Here is a 23,033-nt window from a genome sequence, read left to right as displayed (position 1 = left end):
TGGAAAAGGAAGGGGGGAGGGGGAAGAAAAAGAAAAAAACCCCCGAAATCAGTGAAAAAATATGCCAAGTTTGCTAGTTATCTTTAAACAAATGCAGGACGATTACTGACATCATCACAGGCATGAGAAGTTCGTTAATGTAGTGAAATGCCCGTATAGTGAGATGTTTTGTCTCAGTAACTTTGGTGTTAGTCTTAAAGATTGTACTTTAATTACATATTTTTTTGTTAAACCCACAGTTCCTCCTGAAGGAGAGCTTGATGCAGAACTAAGGAAAGTCCTTGTGTTGCGTGCTGGAGTCACAATGAGACTTTATGTGCCAGTAAGAGGACGTCCACCTCCAAAGATTGCATGGTCTAAAGTGGGTGCCAACCTAAGAGACAGACAAGGATTAGACATCAAATCAACTGATTTCGATACCTTCCTGCGTTGTGAAAATGTAAATAAATATGATGCTGGAAAATATGTCCTCAGTCTTGAGAACAGCTGCGGCAAGAAAGAGTACACCATTGTTGTAAAAGTACTTGGTAAGTCTCAGGGTTTTCCCCATTTTAATGTATTTGTTAACTTTTTCACTGATTTTTTGTAAATTTTGTTACTAAATTAAATATGGTGGTGTTGTGTCTATCCAGATACTCCAGGCCCTCCAGTTAACTTGACTGTAAAGGAAGCATCTAAGGATTCTGCCTTCATTACATGGGAACCTCCTCTAATAGATGGGGGTAGTCCAATCAAAAATTATGTTGTTGAAAAACGTGATGCAGAAAGAAAATCATGGTCCACAGTAACAACAGAATGTCCAAAAACAAGCTACCGGATAACTAACTTAGAAGAAGGCAAATCTTATTTCTTCAGAGTTTTTGCTGAAAATGAATATGGTATTGGTGATCCCTGTGAAACTCGTGATGCTGTAAAAGCTTCTGGTAGGAAAAATGAATCCATTTCACCTATTTTTTTATTTAAATAATTTTTATTTTTAGCTTGAATGGACACTTAGTATGCTTTTCTTCCTTTTAGAAACACCTGGACCAGTTGTAGATCTAAAAGCTTCAGTCATAACAAAGTCATCATGCAATTTAGTATGGAAAAAGCCTATCAGTGATGGTGGAAGCCGTATTATTGCATACGTTGTTGAGGTCCTGATTGGTGACGATAAATGGCAAGAAGTCATGCGGGGAAAGAACCTCCATTTTTCAATGAGAGACCTAAAAGAAGGACAAGAATACACTTTCAGAGTGAGAGCCCAAAATGATGCTGGATATGGAACTCCATCAGAGCTCACAATTGTAGCAAGAGATGATGTTGGTGAGGAGCAAGATCATTAATTCAATGCTTTGTTTACCCAAATTATATTTATTTTATGCACACCATTATTGCTAGGCATACCTACGTATCGACACCTTTAAAAGAGCGTCTTAATTTTATCACAGAGTTTATGCATAGTTGAGTAACTGGTTTCTTCCATTTTTTTACAGTGGCACCTGAACTTGACTTAAGAGATCTACCTGATTTGTGCTATATTGCTAAAGAGGGTAGCAATTTCCGTCTTAAAATCCCTATGAAAGGCAAGCCAGTCCCAACTGTAACTTGGAAGAAAGACGAAGACCAGGCACTTACTGAGAGTGGAAGAGTTGCATTTGAATCCACAGCAGTTAACACCACTCTTGTAGTACATGACTGCCAGAAAGCTGATGCTGGAAAATACACAATAACTCTGAGGAATGTTGTTGGCAGCAAGGAAGGCACTATTTTTGTGAAAGTTGTTGGCAAACCTGGCATACCAACAGGTCCAGTGAAATTTGATGAAGTCACAGCTGATGCCATGACCATAAAGTGGGGCCCTCCCAAAGATGATGGTGGTTCAGAAATCACGAACTATGTTCTAGAAAAGAGAGATAATGTAAACAATAAATGGGTGACTTGTGCCTCTGCAGTCCAGAAAACCACATTTAGAGTTACAAGACTTCATGAAGGAAATGAATACACATTCAGGATCAGGGCTGAAAATAAATATGGAGTAGGTGAAGGTCTTAAATCTGACCCTGTGATTGCAAAACATCCATTTGGTAAGTATCCATTATAATTTTTGAAATTCAAAAAAATATTTTAGAGGTGATATTAATTTTTAATGTTATTGCATTTTTTCAATATGCTTAGATGTGCCAGATGCTCCTCCACCTCCCAACATTGTTGATGTTCGGCATGAAGCTGTAGCATTAACTTGGACTGATCCCAGAAGAACTGGAGGCTCGCCAATCACAGGTACATCCCCAAAAATGTTCCTAGTATTTCACTTCTTAATGGTTCTTTCTCCCTGTCAAAGGATAAGATAAAATTATCAGGTGTTTATGCTTTAAATTGATTGATTAATTAATGGATTGATTTCTTAATCTGGTTTTCAGTGCTCCTCTTGCACAATCCTTGTGTAACATACAGTACAGGCAGTATGATGCTTCCTAGTGCTATGAGAAAAGAGTATGTCTAGATAATTCCCCATATTTTCATCTCATCACTTACCTTCTAGGTTATCACATTGAAGTTAAAGAAAGAAATAGTCTTCTGTGGAAGAGAGCAAACAAAACACCAATAAGAATGAAAGATTTCAGAGTGACAGGGTTAACTGAAGGTCTGGAATATGAATTCAGAGTGATGGCAATCAATATGGCTGGAGTAGGTAAACCAAGTCTTCCATCTGAACCAGTTGTGGCACTTGATCCAATTGGTAAGTCATCAGAAGAATAAAAAGGAAAATTCTGAATTTTTAAGTAACTTTTATTTGATCATTTTTTTAATTTTTTTTATTATAGATCCCCCTGGGAAACCTGAAGTTATCAATGTAACTAGGAACTCAGTGACACTGATTTGGACAGAACCAAAATATGATGGTGGACATAAATTAACTGGCTATATTGTTGAAAAGCGTGATTTACCCTCAAAGACTTGGACAAAAGCTAATCATGTGAATGTTCCAGACTGTGCATTTACTGTAACTGACCTTATAGAAGGCTCCAAATATGAGTTCAGAATTAGAGCAAAGAACACCGCTGGAGCTATCAGTCCTCCATCTGAAACCACAGGAACCATAATATGCAAGGATGAGTATGGTATGTAGATGGCATGAAAAAGATAGAATTCTATTTGAATAATTAATACCGAATCTTCCCCTTCCTCCCTCCCACCCCATGTTCTTCTTATAACAATCAGGATTGTTTGTCTGTTTGTTCTGACAGAGGCACCAAACATTGTTCTGGATCCTACTTTGAAGGAAGGTTTAACAGTAAAAGCCGGAGACACCATTACACTGTCAGCTATTAGTATCCGTGGCAAACCACCTCCAACTTCAGCATGGTCAAAAGCTGGAAAAGATTTTAGACCTTCAGAGCTTGTGCACATTGAAACCAAACCGACTTCTTCTACTCTAACTGTCAAATATGCAGCCAGAAAAGATTCTGGAGAATACACAATCACTGCAACCAATCCTTTTGGCACTAAGCAGGAGAGTGTACATGTGAAAGTCTTAGATATTCCAGGACCTCCAGGACCTATTGAGATCAGCAATGTTTCAGCAGAAAAAGCAACTCTTACATGGTCACCTCCTGCAGAAGATGGTGGATCACCAGTCAAATCATATGTTCTGGAAAAGAGGGAAACTAGTCGACTGCTCTGGACATTGGTTGCTGAAAATATTGAAAGCTGTAGGCATGTTGTTAGCAAGCTCATTCAAGGAAATGAATATGTTTTCCGTGTCTCAGCAGTAAATCAGTATGGCAAGGGTGAACCAGTACAATCAGAACCAGTTAAAATGGTGGATAGATTTGGTAAGTAGACCAAGCTAAGAGGTTCCAGTGTGTTTTCACTAGTCTCTAAAGACTTGATGTGTGTTTCAACTGTACTTTTTTCTTCCTTAACAGGTCCCCCAGGCCCTCCTGGAAAACCAGAGGTAACAAATGTGACTAAAAATACTGTCACAGTCACATGGAAAAGGCCAGTAGATGATGGCGGAAGTGAAATCACAGGTTACTATGTGGAGCGAAGAGAGAAGAAAGGTTTAAGATGGGTTAGAGCAACAAAGAAGCCAGTTTCAGATCTTAGATGCAAAGTAACTGGTCTTCTGGAAGGAAATGAATATGAATTCCGTGTCAGTGCAGAAAACAGAGCAGGAGTTGGACCACCAAGCGATACTTCAAAATCAGTCCTATGCAAAGATGTTGCATGTTAGTATCGTGTCTTTTCTTTCTTAGGAGTTGGTGGGATGAGTGAGGAGTACATTCAGACAACATGAGTGACCTCCTCCATAACATAATGTTTTATCTTTTCCTTGCTTTTCAGACCCACCAGGTCCACCTGCAAATCCAAGAGTAACTGATACGACAAAGACAAGTGCATCTTTAGCCTGGGGCAAGCCTCACTATGATGGTGGTCTAGACATCACTGGCTATATAGTAGAGCATCAAAAAGAAGGAGAAGATGAATGGGTAAAAGATACTACAGGGACTGCTTTGAGAATCACTCAGTTTGTTGTAGCTCACCTGCAGACAGGAGCCAAATATAATTTCAGAATCTTTGCCATGAATGCTGCAGGTGTCGGTGAACCAGCAATAATTCCAAGTGTGGAAATCAAAGACCGAGAAGAGATTCCTGACTTTGAGTTAGATGCTGAGCTAAGAAGAACACTTGTAGTTAGAGCCGGATTAACTATTCGCATTTTTGTACCAATTAAAGGGCGTCCAACTCCAGAAGTTACATGGACAAAAGATGATGTTTCACTCAAAGGGCGTGCCAGTATTGAAAATACCGACTCTTTCACACTCTTGATTGTCACAGAGTGCACCAGATATGATGCAGGAAAATACGTAATGACTCTTGAAAATGCTGCTGGTAAGAAGACTGGCTTTGTAAATGTAAAAGTCTTGGATACACCAGGTCCACCAATAAACCTTAAACCTAGAGAAATAACCAAAGACAGTATCACCCTCCAATGGGATATGCCTCTGGTAGATGGAGGTTCACGTATAACAAACTATATTGTCGAGAAACGTGAATCAACTAGGAAAGCATATGCAACAGTCACAACCAACTGCCAGAAGTGTTCCTTCAGGGTTCCTAATTTGGCTGAGGGGTGTGAATACTATTTCAGAGTACTGGCTGAAAATGAGTATGGTATTGGTGAACCAGCTGAAACTGCAGAACCAGTAAGAGCTTCTGAGGCACCATCCCCACCTGAGAGCCTTAATATTATGGATGTAACACGGAACTCAGTTAGCTTGGCTTGGCCAAAACCAGAACATGATGGTGGCAGCAAGATCACTGGGTATGTAATAGAAGCGCAGAGAAAAGGAACTAACCAGTGGGCACACATCACCACTGTAAAAACTCTGGACTGTGTGGTCAAGAACCTAACTGAAAATGAAGAGTATACTTTCCAGGTTATGGCAGTTAACAGTGCTGGAAGAAGTGCCCCAAGAGAAAGCAGGCCAGTTATTATCAAGGAGCAAATGATGCTACCAGAGTTTGACCTCCGTGGTATCTACCAGAAAACGGTTATTGCCAAGGCTGGTGACAATATCAAGATTGAAATCCCTGTACTTGGTCGTCCAAGGCCTACTGTGACTTGGAAGAAAGAAGACCAGATACTTAAGCAAACACAAAGGGTAAATTATGAAAATACTGCAACTGCAACTATACTAACCATCAACGAATGTATTCGTAGTGATAGCGGTCAATATCCACTGTCAGCTAAAAATATTGTTGGAGAAGTTAGTGAAGTAATCACAGTTCAGGTTCATGACATACCTGGACCTCCTACTGGACCAATCAAATTTGATGAAATTTCATCTGATTTCCTAACATTCTCCTGGGAGCCTCCTTTGAATGATGGTGGTGTACCAATAAGTAACTATGTTGTAGAAATGCGTCAAACTGACAGTACTACATGGACTGAATTGGCAACCACAGTGATACGTACAACATTTAAAGCTGTTCGTCTTACCACTGGAGTTGAGTATCAGTTCCGTGTTAAAGCTCAGAACAGATATGGAATTGGCCCAGGCATTACTTCAGCATCTGTAGTTGCCAACTTCCCATTTAAGGTACCTGGGCCTCCTGGCACTCCTCAGGTGATTGCAGTCACCAAAGAAGCCATGACCATTAGCTGGAATGAGCCAGTTACTGATGGTGGAAGCCCAATTCTGGGATATCATATTGAAAGAAAAGAGCGAAACAGCATTCTTTGGCAGACTGTAAGTAAAATGCTGGTATCAGGCAATATCTTTAAATCATCTGGACTTACTGATGGCATTGCATATGAATTCCGTGTTATAGCACAAAATCTGGCTGGGAAGAGTAAGCCAAGCAAGCCATCTGAGCCTGTGTTTGCCCTGGACCCAATAGATCCACCTGGTAAGCCGATACCTCTCAACATTACAAGACGTGCAGTTACACTGAAGTGGACTAAACCAGAATATAATGGAGGTTTTAAGATAACTGGCTACACTGTTGAAAAAAGAGACCTTCCCAATGGCCGTTGGCTGAAGGCTAATTTCAGCAATATACTGGAGACTGAATTCACTGTTAGTGGTTTGACAGAAGATGCTGCCTATGAATTCCGTGTGATTGCTAGGAATGCTGGTGGAGCTGTCAGTCAGCCCTCTGAGCCATCAGATGCAATCACTTGTAGAGATGACATTGAAGCACCAAGGATAAAGGTGGATGCTAAATACAAAGATACCATAGTGCTGAAAGCAGGTGAAGTCTTTAAACTTGAGGCTGATGTTTCAGGTCGCCCTCCACCGACTATGACATGGACAAAGGGAGAAAAAGAGCTTGAAGACACAGCAAAATTAGAAATAAAAATAGCAGATTTCTCCACTGTTCTTACCAACAAAGATTCCTTAAGAAGAGACGGTGGTGCTTATACACTTACCGCAACAAATCCTGGTGGCTTTGCCAAACATATCTTCAATGTTAAAGTTCTTGATAGACCTGGTCCCCCAGAAGGGCCTTTGGCTGTGTCTGAAGTCACTGCAGAAAAGTGTGTGCTGTCATGGCTACCTCCACTGGATGACGGAGGGGCAAAGATTGACCATTATGTGGTTGAAAAACGTGAAACCAGTAGATTGGCATGGACAGCTGTAGCCACAGAAGTTCCAGTGTTGAAAGTGAAGGTTACTAAGTTGTTGAAGGGCAATGAGTACGTGTTCCGAGTTATGGCTGTTAACAAATATGGAGTTGGTGAGCCTCTGGAATCAGAGCCTGTTCTTGCAGTAAATCCATATGTGCCACCTGATCCACCTAAAACACCTGAAGTTACAGCAATCACAAAGGATTCTATGGTTGTCTGTTGGGGCCATCCTGATTCTGATGGTGGGAGCCCAATAACTAACTATATTGTGGAACGTCGAGACAGGACTGGTCTACGATGGATGAAATGTAACAAAAAGGTTGTTACTGACTTACGTTATAAAGTGTCTGGACTGACAGAAGGCCATGAATATGAATACAGAGTCATGGCTGAAAATGCTGCTGGAGTCAGTGAACCAAGCCCAACCAGTCCATTCTATAAAGCTTGTGATACTGTATTTAAGCCTGGTCCCCCAGGTAATCCTCGTGTTTTGGATAGCAGCAAGTCCTCAATTACAATAGCGTGGAACAAACCAATATATGATGGTGGTTCAGAGATCACAGGTTACATGGTTGAGATTGCACTACCTGAAGAAGATGAGTGGAAGATTGTAACTCCACCAATAGGTCTAAAGGCCACTTCTTTTACCATCACTGACCTAAAAGAAAATCAAGAGTATAAAATACGGATATATGCTATGAACTCTGAAGGCCTTGGAGAACCTGCTCTTGTTCCTGGGACTCCAAAAGCTGAAGAAAGAATGCTACCTCCAGAAATTGAACTTGATGCAGAACTACGTAAAGTTGTCACTATTAGAGCCTGCTGCACTCTAAGGCTCTTTGTCCCAATTAAAGGAAGACCAGCACCAGAAGTAAAATGGACAAGAGAACATGGGGAATCTTTGGATAGAGCGAGCATTGAATCAACAAGCTCTTATACTTTGCTTGTTGTTGAAAACGTAAATAGATTTGATAGTGGGAAATACATACTGACAATTGAAAACAGCTCAGGTAGTAAGTCAGCATTTGTGAATGTCAGAGTTCTTGATACCCCAGGCGCACCTCAAGATTTGAAAATAAAAGAAGTTACAAAATCTTCAGTTACACTTACATGGGAGCCTCCTCTCATAGATGGTGGTGCTAAAATAAAAAATTACATTGTTGAAAAACGGGAATCGACAAGAAAAGCTTATTCAACTGTTAATGCCAATTGCCACAAGACCAGCTGGAAAGTTGATTCACTGCAAGAAGGCTGCAACTACTACTTCAGAGTCCTAGCTGAAAATGAGTATGGAATAGGCCTTCCAGTTGAAACTTCAGAATCTGTAAAAGTATCAGAAAGACCACTTCCACCAGGGAAAATAACTTTGGTGGATGTGACAAGAAATAGTGTTTCCTTATCTTGGGAAAAACCTGAACATGATGGTGGCAGCCGAATTCTGGGCTACATTGTAGAAATGCAAAGCAAAGGCAGTGAAAAGTGGTCAACTTGTGCTACAGTGAAAGTTACTGAAGCCACTATCACAGGATTGATCCAAGGTGAAGAATACACCTTCCGTGTTTCAGCTCAGAATGAGAAAGGTATCAGTGATCCTCGCCAGCTGGGTATACCAGTTGTTGCAAAAGATCTTGTGATTCCACCAGCTTTCAAACTACTATTTACCACTTTCAGTGTCCTAGCAGGTGAGGACTTAAAGGTTGATGTTCCTTTTGTTGGTCGACCCAAACCAGCAGTGTTTTGGCATAAAGATAATGTGGCATTGAAACAGACTACGAGAGTAAACGCAGAAAGTTCAGAAAATAACACAGTGTTAACAATAAAAGAAGCATGCAGAGAAGATGTAGGGACATATTTAGTTAAACTTACAAATTCTGCTGGTGAAGCAACTGAGAACCTAAATATTGTTGTCCTTGACAAACCAGGACCTCCAACAGGACCAGTAAAAATAGATGAAGTAACAGCAGACAGTATCACCATTTCCTGGGAACCACCCAAGTATGATGGTGGTAGCTCTATCAATAATTACATTGTAGAGAGAAGAGATACTTCCACCACAACTTGGCACATTGTGTCAGCTACTGTTGCAAGAACAACTATAAAAGCATCTCGTTTAAAGACTGGCTGTGAATATCAGTTCAGAATTGCAGCTGAGAACAGATATGGGAAGAGTACTTATCTCACTTCAGAGTCAATCATAGCTCAATACCCATTTAAAGTTCCTGGCCCACCTGGAACACCTTTTGTAACAAATGTCTCAAAAGACAGCATGGTGGTACAATGGAATGAACCAGTCAATGATGGCGGTAGCAGGATCATTGGGTATCATTTGGAGCGCAAAGAAAGAAACAGTATTCTATGGACTAAACTGAATAAAACACCTATAGCAGATACCAAATTTAAGACAACGGGCCTTGAAGAAGGTCTTGAATATGAGTTCAGAGTCTATGCAGAAAACATAGTGGGCATTGGAAAGGCAAGTAGAGGATCTGAATGCTATACTGCACACGACCCATGTGACCCTCCAAGTCGTCCAGAACCTATAATTGTCACAAGAAGCTCAGTAACACTTCAATGGAAGAAACCTATATATGATGGTGGAAGTAAGATCACAGGCTATGTTGTTGAAAAGAAGGAATTACCTGATGGCCGTTGGATGAAAGCAAGCTTTACAAATGTCATTGATACTCAGTTTGAAGTAACTGGTCTAGTTGAAAACCAGAGATATGAGTTCCGTGTTATAGCACGAAATGCTGCAGGTGTATTCAGTGAACCATCTGAGAGCTCAGGGGCAATTACAGCAAGAGATGAAGTAGAACCACCTCATATAAGTATGGATCCAAAATACAAAGACACTATTGTACTGCATGCTGGTGAGTCATTCAAGCTTGATGCTGATGTTCATGGCAAACCAATACCTTCCATTCAGTGGTTAAAAGGTGATCGTGAGCTGACAAGCACTGCTCGTATGGAAATAAAGAGTACCGATTTTGCAACAAGCCTTAGTGTGAAGGAAGCCACTAGAGTTGACAGTGGTCAATATGTACTACTGGCAAAGAATGTTGCAGGTGAAAAGAAGGTTCCTGTTAATGTCAAAGTTCTTGATAGACCTGGACCACCAGAAGGACCCGTTGAGATTACTGGTGTTACTTCTGAAAAATGCACACTGTCATGGAAACCTCCTCTACAAGACGGTGGTAGTGATATTTCACATTATGTTGTAGAAAAAAGGGAAACCAGTCGCTTAGTGTGGACCATCATTGATTCAAATGTGCAAACCCTAAACTGCAAAGTTACAAAACTTTTAGAGGGAAATGAGTATGTTTTCCGCATCATGGCGGTAAATAAATATGGTGTTGGTGAACCTCTTGAGTCTGAACCAGTACTCGCAAAGAACCCATTTGTAGTGCCACTTCCACCGAAGGCACCAGAAGTCACAGCTGTTACCAAGGATTCTATGATAGTTGTATGGGAAAGGCCAGCCTCAGATGGTGGAAGTGAAATCCTAGGCTATGTTCTTGAAAAACGAGACAAGGAAGGTATCCGCTGGACAAGATGTAACAAACGCCTGATAAGTGAACTGCGATACAGAGTGACTGGTCTTATAGAAAATCATGATTATGAGTACAGAGTTTCAGCTGAAAATGCTGCTGGTCTTAGTGAACCAAGCCCACCATCCACTTACTACAAAGCGTGTGATCCTATTTTCAAGCCAGGTCCACCCAATAATCCTAAAGTTGTGGATGTTACAAGATCTTCAGTGTTTCTATCATGGGGTAAACCTATCTATGACGGTGGCTCTGAAATTCAGGGATACATTGTGGAAAAATGTGATGTAAGTGATGGTGAATGGGCAATTTGTACCCCTCCAACTGGAATTAAGAACACTCACATGGAAGTAGAAAAATTAGCGGAAAAACATGAATATAAATTCCGCATATGTGCAGTTAATAAAGCAGGAGTTGGAGAACATGCAGATGTTCCTGGTTCTGTTATTGTAGAAGAAAAGATGGAGGCACCAGACCTTGACCTTGACATGGAATTAAGGAAGATTGTAAATGTGAGGGCAGGAGGTTCCTTAAGACTGTTTGTTCCCATCAGAGGTCGTCCAACACCTGAAGTAAAATGGGGTAAAATGGATGGTGAGATCAGAGAAGCAGCTATTATTGATACCACTAGCAGCTTTACTTCCCTTGTTCTAGACAATGTTAACAGATTTGATACTGGAAAGTATACTCTGACCTTAGAAAACAGCAGTGGAACAAAGACTGCCTTTGTCAGTGTAAGAGTACTGGATACCCCAAGTGCACCTGTTAATTTAAAAATCAGAGAGATCACTAAAGACTCTGTTTCACTTTCATGGGAGCCTCCTCTCTTGGATGGTGGAGCAAAAATAAAGAATTACATTATTGAAAAGCGTGAAGCAACAAGAAAGGCATATGCAGCTGTTGTAACAAACTGCCACAAGACTTCGTGGAAAGTAGATCAACTTCAAGAGGGCTGCTATTACTTCTTTAGAATCTGTGCTGAGAATGAATATGGAATTGGCCTCCCTGCAGAAACCAGTGACCCAGTTAAAGTTGCTGAAGTTCCACAGCCTCCTGGGAAAATAACAGTGGACGACGTCACGAGAAACAGTGTCTCACTAAGCTGGGCAAAACCTGAACATGATGGTGGTAGCAAAATCATACAATATATTGTTGAAATGCAAGCAAAGGGTAGTGAGAAATGGTCAGAGTGTGCTCGGGTAAAAACACTTGAAGCGGTTATTACTAACCTGACTCAAGGGGAAGAATATCTTTTCAGAGTAATGGCTGTAAATGAAAAGGGTAAGAGTGATCCTAGAGCACTTGCAGTTCCAATAGTTGCCAAAGACCTGGTGATTGAACCTGATGTAAGACCTGCTTTTCACAGTTATAGTGTTCAAGTGGGACAAGATCTGAAAGTAGAAATACCAATTGCAGGTCGACCTAAACCAACTGTTACCTGGGTAAAAGATGGCCAGCCATTAAGGCAAACAACAAGAGTCAATGTTAGTGATTTGACTGATCTCACTATATTGAATCTTAAGGAAACTTGCAAAGAGGACAGTGGCAGTTATGAAATCACTGTGGCTAATGTTGTTGGGCAAAAGTCTGCCTCTGTTGAAATTATAACTCTAGACAAACCTGACCCTCCAGCAGGGCCTGTGAAGTTTGATGAAATAAGTGCGGAAAGTATTACCCTATCATGGAATCCCCCAGCATACACAGGTGGCTGTCAAATCACCAACTATGTTGTTCACAAGAGAGATACAACAACCACTGTATGGGAAACAGTTTCGGCTACTGTTGCAAGAACTACACTGAAGGTGACTAAACTGAAAACTGGTACAGAATACCAGTTCAGAATATTTGCTGAGAACAGGTATGGGCAGAGTTTTGGATTGGATTCTGCACCAGTTGTAGCACAGTACCCCTACAAGGAACCAGGACCTCCCGGCACACCATTTGTGACAACAGTTACAAAAGACTCCATGGTTGTACAGTGGCATGAACCCATAAATGATGGTGGCAGTAGAGTGTTGGGATACCATCTTGAGAGAAAGGAGAAAAACAGCATTTTATGGACTAAAGTGAACAAGACTATTATTCATGACACAAGTTTTAAGACAAATAACCTTGAAGAAGGAATTGAATATGAGTTTCGTGTTTCTGCAGAAAATATTGTTGGTGTAGGCAGAACAAGTAAAGTTTCTGAGTGCTATGTAGCTCGTGATCCATGTGATCCTCCAGGTCGTCCAGAAGCTGTAATAATAAAAAGAAGCTCTATTACACTACAGTGGACCAAACCAGAATACGATGGTGGAAGTAAGATCACTGGTTATATTGTAGAGAAACGTGACTTACCAGATGGTCGCTGGATGAAAGCTAGCTTCACAAATATCCTTGAAACTCAGTTCACTGTAACAGGGCTTACTGAAGACCAAAGATATGAATTTAGAGTAATTGCAAAGAATGCTGCAGGTGCAATAAGCAAACCTTCTGACAGTACAGGACCAATAACAGCAAGGGATGAAGTTGAACTTCCACGAATTTCAATGGATCCAAAGTACAAAGACACAATTGTTGTAAATGCTGGTGAAACATTCAGACTTGAGGCTGATGTTCATGGGAAGCCCCTACCAACCATTAAGTGGTACAAAGGAGATAAAGAGCTTGAGGACACTGCTAGATATGAAATAAAGAACACAGATTTCAGTGCATTAATAATTGTAAAAGATGCTATTAGAGTTGATGGTGGACAGTACATTTTAGAAGCCTCTAATGTTGCAGGAACAAAGACGGTACCAGTAAATGTAAAAGTACTGGACAGGCCAGGACCTCCAGAGGGCCCAGTCCAAGTGACAGGAGTTACAGCTGAAAAATGTGCATTGGCATGGGCTCCTCCTCTTCATGATGGTGGCAGTGATATTTCTCATTACATTGTAGAGAAGAGAGAAACTAGTCGCCTGGCGTGGACTGTGGTTGCTTCAGAGGTTTTACCTACAATGCTGAAAGTAACAAAACTCTTGGAAGGAAATGAATATATCTTCCGTATTATGGCAGTTAACAAATATGGGGTTGGTGAGCCATTAGAATCTGTGCCAGTAATGATGAAAAATCCATTTGTGGTTCCTGGACCACCAAAGGCCTTAGAAATTACCAACATCACAAAGGATTCTATGACTGTCTGCTGGAACCGTCCAGATAGTGATGGAGGTAGTGAAATTGTAGGTTACATTGTAGAAAAGAGAGACCGAGCAGGCATCAGGTGGATAAAATGCAATAAACGCCGGATTACAGATTTGCGATTAAGAGTTACAGGATTAACAGAGGATCATGAATATGAATTCAGAGTGTCTGCTGAAAATGCTGCTGGAGTGGGTGAACCAAGCCAAGTTTCTCCTTACTTTAAAGCTTGTGACCCCATGTTCAAGCCTGGCCCACCAACAAATGCCCATGTTGTGGACACCACCAAAAGTTCAATTACACTTGGTTGGAGTAAACCTATTTATGATGGTGGTTGTGAAATCCAGGGATACCTTGTAGAAATCTGTAAAGCAGATGAAGATGAATGGTCACTTGTTACTCCACAGACAGGTGTACGTGCCACTCGATTTGAAATCAAAAAGCTTACTGAACATCAAGAATACAAACTGCGAGTGTGTGCTCTCAACAAGCTTGGTGTAGGAGAACCTGCATCAGTTCCTGGAACTATTAAACCAGAAGACAAACTTGAACCTCCAGAACTCGATATTGATTCAGAGCTAAGGAAAGGGATAGTTGTCAGAGCTGGTGGGTCTGCTAGGATTCACATACCATTCAGGGGAAGACCAACACCTGACATTGCATGGTCCCGAGAAGAAGGTGAATTCACAGAAAAAGTTCAGATTGATAAAGGCATAAACTACACACAACTTTCAATTGACAACTGTGATAGAAATGATGCTGGAAAGTATATTCTTAAATTAGAGAACAGCAGTGGCTCTAAATCTGCATTTGTTACAGTAAAAGTCCTGGACACACCAGGACCACCACTAAACTTAGTGGTAAAGGACATAAAGAAAGATTCTGCTGTATTGTCTTGGGAACCGCCCATTATTGATGGTGGTGCAAAGGTAAAGAACTATGTAATAGACAAGCGTGAGTCAACCAGGAAGGCATTTGCAAATGTAAGTGCTAAGTGCGGCAAGACAAGTTTTAAAGTAGAAAATCTTACAGAAGGAGCAATTTATTACTTCCGAGTTATGGCTGAAAATGAATTCGGAATTGGTGTTCCAGTTGAAACCAGGGATGCTGTCAAAGCCTCAGAGCCACCTCTGCCTCCTGGGAAAGTAACACTCACCGATGTGACTCAGAGAAGTGCATCACTGACATGGGAGAAACCTGAACATGATGGAGGCAGCAGAATTTTGGGATACGTTGTTGAAATGCTGCCTAAAGGAACAGAAAAATGGAGTGTTGTTAGTGAGACCAAAACATGCAATGCAGTGGTGTCTGGTTTGAGTCCAGGACAGGAATATCAATTTCGTGTTATGGCCTACAATGAAAAAGGCAAAAGCGATCCCAGAGCACTTGGAATTCCTGTGATAGCTAAAGACTTGACATTTGAGCCAAGTTTCAAACTGTTGTTTAATACATACAGTGTACAAGCTGGAGAAGATCTGAAGGTAGAAGTACCATTTATAGGTAGACCCAAACCTACTATTACTTGGACAAAAGATGATCAGCCACTGAAACAGACAACCAGATTGAATATTCAGGATACAACAACATCCACTATCTTACATATTAAAGAAAGCAACAAGGAAGACTTCGGTAAATATACAGTAACAGCAACAAATACAGCAGGTACAGCAACAGAGCACCTGAGTATAATTGTACTGGAAAAGCCTGGGCCACCACAAGGACCTGTCCGCTTTGATGAAGTTAGTGTAGACTTTGTTGTTTTATCATGGGATCCACCTGTTTATACTGGTGGCTGTCAGATAAGCAACTATATAGTTGAAAAGCGTGACACAAGCACTACCACGTGGAGCATTGTGTCAGCAACTGTTGCAAGAACAACTATAAAGGCAACAAAGCTTAAAACAGGCTCTGAATACCAGTTTAGGATTTTTGCCGAAAACAGATACGGAAAGAGCTCTTCTTTGGATTCGAAATCAGTTGTTGTGCAATACCCCTACAAGGTGCCTGGACCACCAGGAACCCCATTTGTAACAACAGCATCCAAGGACCATATGATTGTACAATGGCATGAACCAGTTAATGATGGAGGAAGCAAAGTTCTTGGCTACCATCTTGAGCGTAAAGATAAGAACAGCATACTTTGGACAAAACTGAACAAGTCACTCATTGCAGACACCAAATATAAAACAGATGGGCTTGAAGAAGGTCTTGAATATGAGTTCAGAGTTTCTGCTGAAAACATTGTCGGCATTGGCAAAGTCAGCAAAGTATCAGAACTGTATGTTGCCCGAGATCCTTGTGACCCACCTGGTCGCCCAGAGGCCATTGTTGTTACAAGAAGTAATATCACGCTAAAGTGGAAAAAACCAGAATATGATGGTGGAAGTAAAATAACTGGTTATATTGTAGAAAAGAAAGAACTACCAGATGGTCGGTGGATGAAAGCCAGCTTTACAAATGTGTTGGAAACAGAATTTACAGTAAGTGGTCTTGTTGAAAACCAACGATATGAATTTAGAGTAATTGCAAGAAATGCAGCAGGTTGCTTGAGTGAACCATCTGACAGTACAGGGCCCATTACTGCCAGAGATGAAATTGAAGCACCAGGGGCTTCACTGGATCCTAAATACAAAGATGTCATTGTTGTTCATGCTGGAGAAACCTTTGTTCTTGAAGCTGATATCCATGGCAAACCCATTCCTGACATTACATGGTCAAAAGATGGTAAGGACCTTGAAGAAGCAACTGCAAGAATGGAAATTAAATCTACCATTCAGAAAACAATTCTCACTGTCAAAGACTGTATAAGAGTAGATGGAGGTCACTATACTCTTAACCTCAGAAATGTTGGTGGCACCAAATCTATACCAATCACTGTAAAAGTGCTTGACAGACCAGGACCTCCAGAAGGACCTTTGAAGATTACAGGTGTCACTGAAGAAAAATGCTACTTGGCATGGGGTCCACCTTTACATGATGGTGGTTCTAGTATCTCACATTATATCATTGAGAAGAGAGAGACAAGCAGGCTGTCATGGACACAAGTAGCAACAGACGTGCAAGCTCTTAACCATAAAGTAACCAGACTCCTTCCTGGCAATGAGTACATTTTCCGTGTAATGGCAGTCAATAAATATGGAATTGGAGAGCCCTTGGAATCCGAACCAATTGTGGCTCGTAATCCATACAAACCCCCTGGTCCTCCTTCAACACCTGAAGTTTCAGCAATCACTAAAGATTCTATGGTGGTAACATGGGGTCGGCCAGAAGACAATGGGGGAGCAGAAATTGAGGGTTACATACTTGAAAAACGAGACAAAGATGGCATCCGGTGGACCAAATGCAATAAGAAAAGGCTGGCAGACTTGCGATTCAGAGTGACAGGTCTTACTGACGGGCATTTCTATGAATTTAGAGTTTCTGCTGAAAATGCTGCAGGGGTAGGGGAACCCAGTGAGCCATCTATTTTCTATCGCGCTTGTGATATATTATATCCACCAGGTCCACCAAGCAACCCAAAGGTTACAGATACTTCCAGGTCATCAGTTTCCCTTGCCTGGAGTAAGCCCATTTATGATGGTGGTGCTCCTGTTAAAGGATACGTAGTAGAAGTAAAAGAAGCTGCCGCTGATGAATGGACTACCTGCACTCCACCAACAGGACTCCAAGCAAAACAGTTCACCGTGACAAAACTAAAAGAGAACCAGGAGTATAACTTCCGCATCTGTGCCATCAACTCAGAAGGAGTAGGAGAACCTGCTACTATACCTGGTGCAGTCTTAGCAGAGGACAAGATTGAACCTCCTGAAATTGAACTTGATGCAGATCTCAGAAAAGTAGTCACTGTACGTGCTAGTGGTACATTGCGGCTGTTCGTCACCATCAAAGGAAGACCAGAACCTGAAGTTAAATGGGAGAAAGCAGAAGGAATAATTAGTGAGCGAGCTCAGATTGAAGTCACCAGTTCCTATACAATGCTGGTCATTGACAATGTCAATAGATTTGACAGTGGTAGATACAATCTTACTTTAGAGAACAACTGTGGCAAAAAATCAGCTTTTGTTAATGTCAGAGTGCTTGATACACCTAGTGCACCTATAAACCTAACAATCAGAGAAGTGAAGAAAGATTTTGTAACTTTAGCCTGGGAACCACCTCTTATTGATGGCGGAGCTAAAATTACCAACTATGTAGTTGAAAAGCGAGAATCCACAAGAAAGGCATATGCCACAATTACAAACAACTGCACTAAGAATTCCTTCAAGATTACTCAACTACAAGAAGGATGTAGTTATTACTTCCGTGTTCTAGCTGTAAATGAATATGGGGTCGGCTTACCAGCAGAAACACCTGACCCAATTAAGGTGTCTGAACCACCTTCTCCACCTGCAAAGGTCATTCTTGTTGATGTGACTCGCAACTCTGCTTCAATTAAATGGGAAAAGCCAGAGAGCGATGGTGGCAGTAAAATTACTGGTTACATAGTAGAAATGCAAACTAAAGGAAGTATAAAATGGAGTGCATGTACACAGGTGAAAACATTAGAAGCAACAATAACAGGCTTAAGCATGGGAGCAGAGTACAGTTTCAGAGTGATTGCTGCTAATGAAAAAGGAAAAAGTGATCCAAGAGAACTTGGTGTCCCAGTCATTGCAAAAGATATTGAAATCCAGCCATCTGTTGAGCTTCTTTTCAACACATTCACTGTGAAAGCTGGAGATGATCTTAAGATTGACATTCCATTCAGAGGAAGACCTCTTCCAGCTGTTAGCTGGAAGAAGGATGGGAATCCCTTAAAAGAGACAACCAGGGTAAATGTCCAGACATCAAAGACTTCAACTTCACTGTCCATCAAGGAAGCTTCAGATGAAGATCTAGGACATTATGAATTACATCTTTCAAATACTGCTGGATCAACAACAGCTTCTTTAACTGTAGTTGTCCTTGACAGACCAGGACCACCAATTGATGTTCATATTGATGAAGTTAGTGCTGATAGTGTAACTCTGTCTTGGAAACCTCCAGCATATGATGGTGGGTGCCATATTAGCAATTACATTGTGGAGAAGAGAGAAACTACCACAACAACATGGGCTGTAGTATCTGCAGCAGTTGCAAGAACATCAATTAAAGTATCTCGACTTATCACTGGCTCTGAATATCAGTTCCGTATTTGTGCAGAAAACCGCTATGGGAAAAGCACTTACACTAATTCTCCTTCTGTTGTGGCAGAGTATCCATTTAAGCCTCCGGGTCCACCTGGAACTCCTCGTGTGGCACATGCAACTAAAGCTTTCATGATTGTAACTTGGCAGGTACCAGTTAATGATGGTGGTAGTACAGTACTAGGATATCACTTGGAGCGTAAAGAAAGAAGCAGCATTCTTTGGACAAAAGTCAACAAGAGCCTTATAACTGATACACAAATGAAAGTTACAGGTCTTGATGAAGGACTGATGTATGAATATCGTGTGTATGCAGAAAACATTGCTGGAATAGGCAAATGCAGTAAATCATGTGAACCAGTTGCTGCAAGAGACCCATGTGATCCTCCTGGTCAACCAGAAGTTATTAATATTACAAGAACATCTGTCTCACTGAAGTGGACTAAACCAGAATATGATGGTGGAGCTAAAGTAACAGGATATATTGTTGAACGCAGAGAGTTACCAGACGGTCGTTGGCTAAAATGTAATTTTACTAATGTGCAAGAAACATACTTTGATGTAGGCGGACTTACAGAAGACCAGCGGTATGAATTCCATGTGATTGCAAAGAATGCTGCTGGACTCTTCAGTCAACCATCTGAATCAACTGGACCTGTGACTGTAAAAGATGATGTAGAAGCTCCAAGAATTATGATGGATGCCAAATTCAGGGATGTTGTAGTTGTGAAAGCTGGAGAAGTGTTTAAAGTCAATGCTGATATTGCAGGACGGCCAATACCAGTGATTTCATGGACAAAAGATGGCAAAGAGCTTGAAGGAAAAGCTAGAGTTGAAATAGTCTCAACAGATTACACTACTGCAATAACCATTAAGGACTGTATCCGAGGTGATTCAGGACAGTACGTACTAACATTACAAAATGTTGCAGGAACAAAATCTTTGGCAATTAACTGCAAAGTACTTGATAGACCTGGCCCACCTGCAGGCCCATTAGAAATAAATGGCCTTACTGCTGAAAAGTGCCATTTATCATGGGGACCCCCTCAAGAAAATGGTGGTGCAGATATTGATTATTATATTGTAGAAAAACGTGAGACCAGCAGAATTGCATGGACACTTTGTGAAGGAGAGCTTAAAACAACATCCTGTAAAGTGACAAAATTGCTGAAGGGTAATGAGTATATTTTCAGAGTGATGGGAGTTAACAAATATGGTGTTGGTGAGCCTCTGGAAAGTGTTGCTGTGAAAGCCCTAGACCCATTTACAATTCCAAGTCCACCTACATCTTTAGAAATCACCAATGTGAGCAAAGATTCAATAACTCTGTGCTGGGCAAGACCTGAGTCTGATGGAGGCAGTGAGATCTCTGGCTATGTAATTGAAAGGCGTGAGAAAACCAGCCTAAGATGGATTCGTGTAAACAAAAAGCCAGTTTATGATTTAAGAGTGAAGTCATCTGGTCTCCGTGAAGGATGTGAATATGAATTCCGGGTTTATGCAGAAAATGCTGCCGGCCTCAGTCTCCCAAGTGAAACCACACCCTTGATTAAGGCAGAAGATCCAATCTTCTTGCCATCACCCCCATCTAAACCTAAGATTATGGATTCTACAAGGTCAAATATCACAATTGGTTGGACAAAGCCGCTGTTTGATGGAGGTTCTCCGGTAACAGGATACACAGTTGAATACAAGAAAAGTGATGAAACTGACTGGACAACTGCTATTCAGAATTTAAGAGGCACAGAATACACCATAACTGGATTAGTATCAGGCTCTGAGTACATTTTTAGAGTGAAATCCATTAACAAAATTGGTGTCAGTGAACCAAGTGATGCCTCAGAACCCCAGGTGGCAAAAGAAAGAGAGGAAGAACCTGCCTTTGATATAGACAGTGAAATGCGAAAGACTTTAATTGTAAAGGCTGGTGGATCATTCACAATGACTGTTCCTTTTAGAGGCAAACCAGTCCCAAATGTAACATGGAACAAACCAGACACTGATCTCCGTACACGAGCAAGCATTGACACTTCAGATAATTGTACGTCTCTTACTATTGAAAAAGCAACAAGAAGTGATTCTGGAAAATACACATTAACATTGCAAAACATCCTGAACACTGCTACCTTGACTTTAATTGTCAAAGTTCTTGATACTCCTGGACCACCATCTAATATTGCAACAAAAGATGTAACAAAAGAATCTGCTGTTTTATCTTGGGATTCTCCTGAAAATGATGGTGGAGCACCTGTAAAGAACTATGTTATTGAAAAACGAGAAGCTAGCAAAAAAGCATGGGTCACCGTGACAAACAACTGCCATCGCCTGTCCTACAAAGTGACTGGTTTGCAGGAAGGTGCCATTTACTACTTCCGAGTCTCTGGAGAAAATGAGTATGGTGTTGGAGTGCCTTCTGAGACAAAGGAAGGAACAAAAATAACAGGTATGTTTAACTATGAAAAAATATTTGTAAATACTTAAAACAATATTTGTTTTAGATGTTTACTTCAAAATAATGTCAAAAGTTTTAAATATACTTATGGTAAAATAGATCTTTTGTTGGTATGTCAGTGGTTTTACAAATGAAAAAGAGCTAATAGCTTGAATTTTAAATTCTGTTTGCATTTTACTTAAAATATTTCTAAGATACAAATTTGTTTAAAATATTTGTAAATACTTAAAACAATATTTGTTTTAGATGTTTACTTCAAAATAATGTCAAAAGTTTTAAATATACTTATGGTAAAATAGATCTTTTGTTGGTATGTCAGTGGTTTTACAAATGAAAAAGAGCTAATAGCTTGAATTTTAAATTCTGTTTGCATTTTACTTAAAATATTTCTAAGATACAAATTTGTTTAAAAACACATGTTCTTGGATGGCATTCTGCATTCCTGTGTAATTGTTAATATAAAAAGGAAATACTTGCTAGATGGTTTAAACTCTTGCACCTTTTTTTCCTCAGAAAAACCCAGCCCACCCGAAAAACTAGGAGTAACAAATGTCACAAAGGACAGTGTTTCTCTTTCATGGCTAAAACCCGAACATGATGGTGGAAGCAGAATTGTGAGCTACCTCATTGAAGCTCTTGAGAAAGGACAGCAAAAATGGGTTAAGTGTGCAGTTGTAAAGACAACTCATCATGTTGTCCATGGTCTTAAGGAGAATGTTGACTATTTCTTCAGGGTGTCTGCAGAAAATCAAGCTGGTTTAAGTGATCCTAAGGAACTACTGCTCCCTGTTACAGTTAAAGAACATTTAGGTATGCTTTCTGACAGGAGACAAAAGTTGATACACACTCAATTGCATGCATATTTTAAGAGAACTTTTTTTTTAATGACTTGAAAATGTTTCTTTTTCAGAATCTCCTGAGGTTGACATGAAGGGCTTCCCTCATAACACCGTATATGTTCGAGCTGGATCAAACCTGAAAGTTGAAATTCCAGTTTCTGGAAAACCAGTGCCAAAGGTGACATTGTCTAGAGATGGTGTTCCACTGAAACCTACCATGAGATTTCACACAGAAACAACTGCAGAAAGTCTCATCATTAACCTTAAAGAAAGCGTGGCTGCTGATGCTGGCAGATATGACATTACTGCTGCCAACTCAAGTGGCACCACAAAATCATTTGTTAATATTGTCGTGCTGGATAGACCAGGTCCTCCTGTTGGTCCTGTTGTTCTTAGTGATGTCACTGAAGATAGTGTAATGCTCAAATGGCAACCACCGGCTTATGATGGTGGAAGTCAAGTTACCAACTATATTGTACTGAAAAGAGAAACAAGTACTGCTGCTTGGTCTGAAGTGTCTGCAACCATTGCTAGAACTGTTATTAAAGTTATGAGGCTCACAACAGGAGAAGAATATCAATTCCGCATCAAAGCTGAGAACCGCTTTGGCATCAGTGATCACATAGACTCAAAGTGTGTGGTTGTCAAGCTTCCTTACAGTGAGTAATATTCTTCTCATGGTATAAGCTGTTGTTTTAATGCTCCTATGTTAAAAATATAATTTTTTTAACAATTGATCATTTCTTTTCA

The 23,033-nt window shown here is 40.6% G+C and overlaps 1 protein-coding gene across 1 annotated transcript in view; it reads left to right on the top strand.

The window, feature by feature from the left end:
• The window catches only part of TTN (titin), a gene marked incomplete at its 5' end in the record, with an annotated part of 113,176 nt that overhangs the window by 62,417 nt on the left and 27,726 nt on the right, over positions 1–23,033 (top strand). The window contains 12 exons of the mRNA XM_009084366.1: positions 240–527; positions 633–923; positions 1,018–1,305; positions 1,476–2,066; positions 2,158–2,262; positions 2,525–2,722; positions 2,808–3,104; positions 3,231–3,818; positions 3,912–4,214; positions 4,330–21,435; positions 21,958–22,254; positions 22,355–22,942. Of these exons, the coding sequence (XP_009082614.1) occupies positions 240–527; positions 633–923; positions 1,018–1,305; positions 1,476–2,066; positions 2,158–2,262; positions 2,525–2,722; positions 2,808–3,104; positions 3,231–3,818; positions 3,912–4,214; positions 4,330–21,435; positions 21,958–22,254; positions 22,355–22,942 (20,940 nt within the window). The remainder of the gene's footprint in view (positions 1–239; positions 528–632; positions 924–1,017; positions 1,306–1,475; positions 2,067–2,157; positions 2,263–2,524; positions 2,723–2,807; positions 3,105–3,230; positions 3,819–3,911; positions 4,215–4,329; positions 21,436–21,957; positions 22,255–22,354; positions 22,943–23,033) is intronic.

Source organism: Acanthisitta chloris, unplaced genomic scaffold (genome assembly GCF_000695815.1).
Source record: "Acanthisitta chloris isolate BGI_N310 unplaced genomic scaffold, ASM69581v1 scaffold10441, whole genome shotgun sequence".
Taxonomy (NCBI): Eukaryota; Metazoa; Chordata; class Aves; order Passeriformes; family Acanthisittidae; genus Acanthisitta; species Acanthisitta chloris.
Note: the sequence above shows the minus strand (reverse complement) of the source record. Positions and strands in the feature narration are given on the sequence as shown.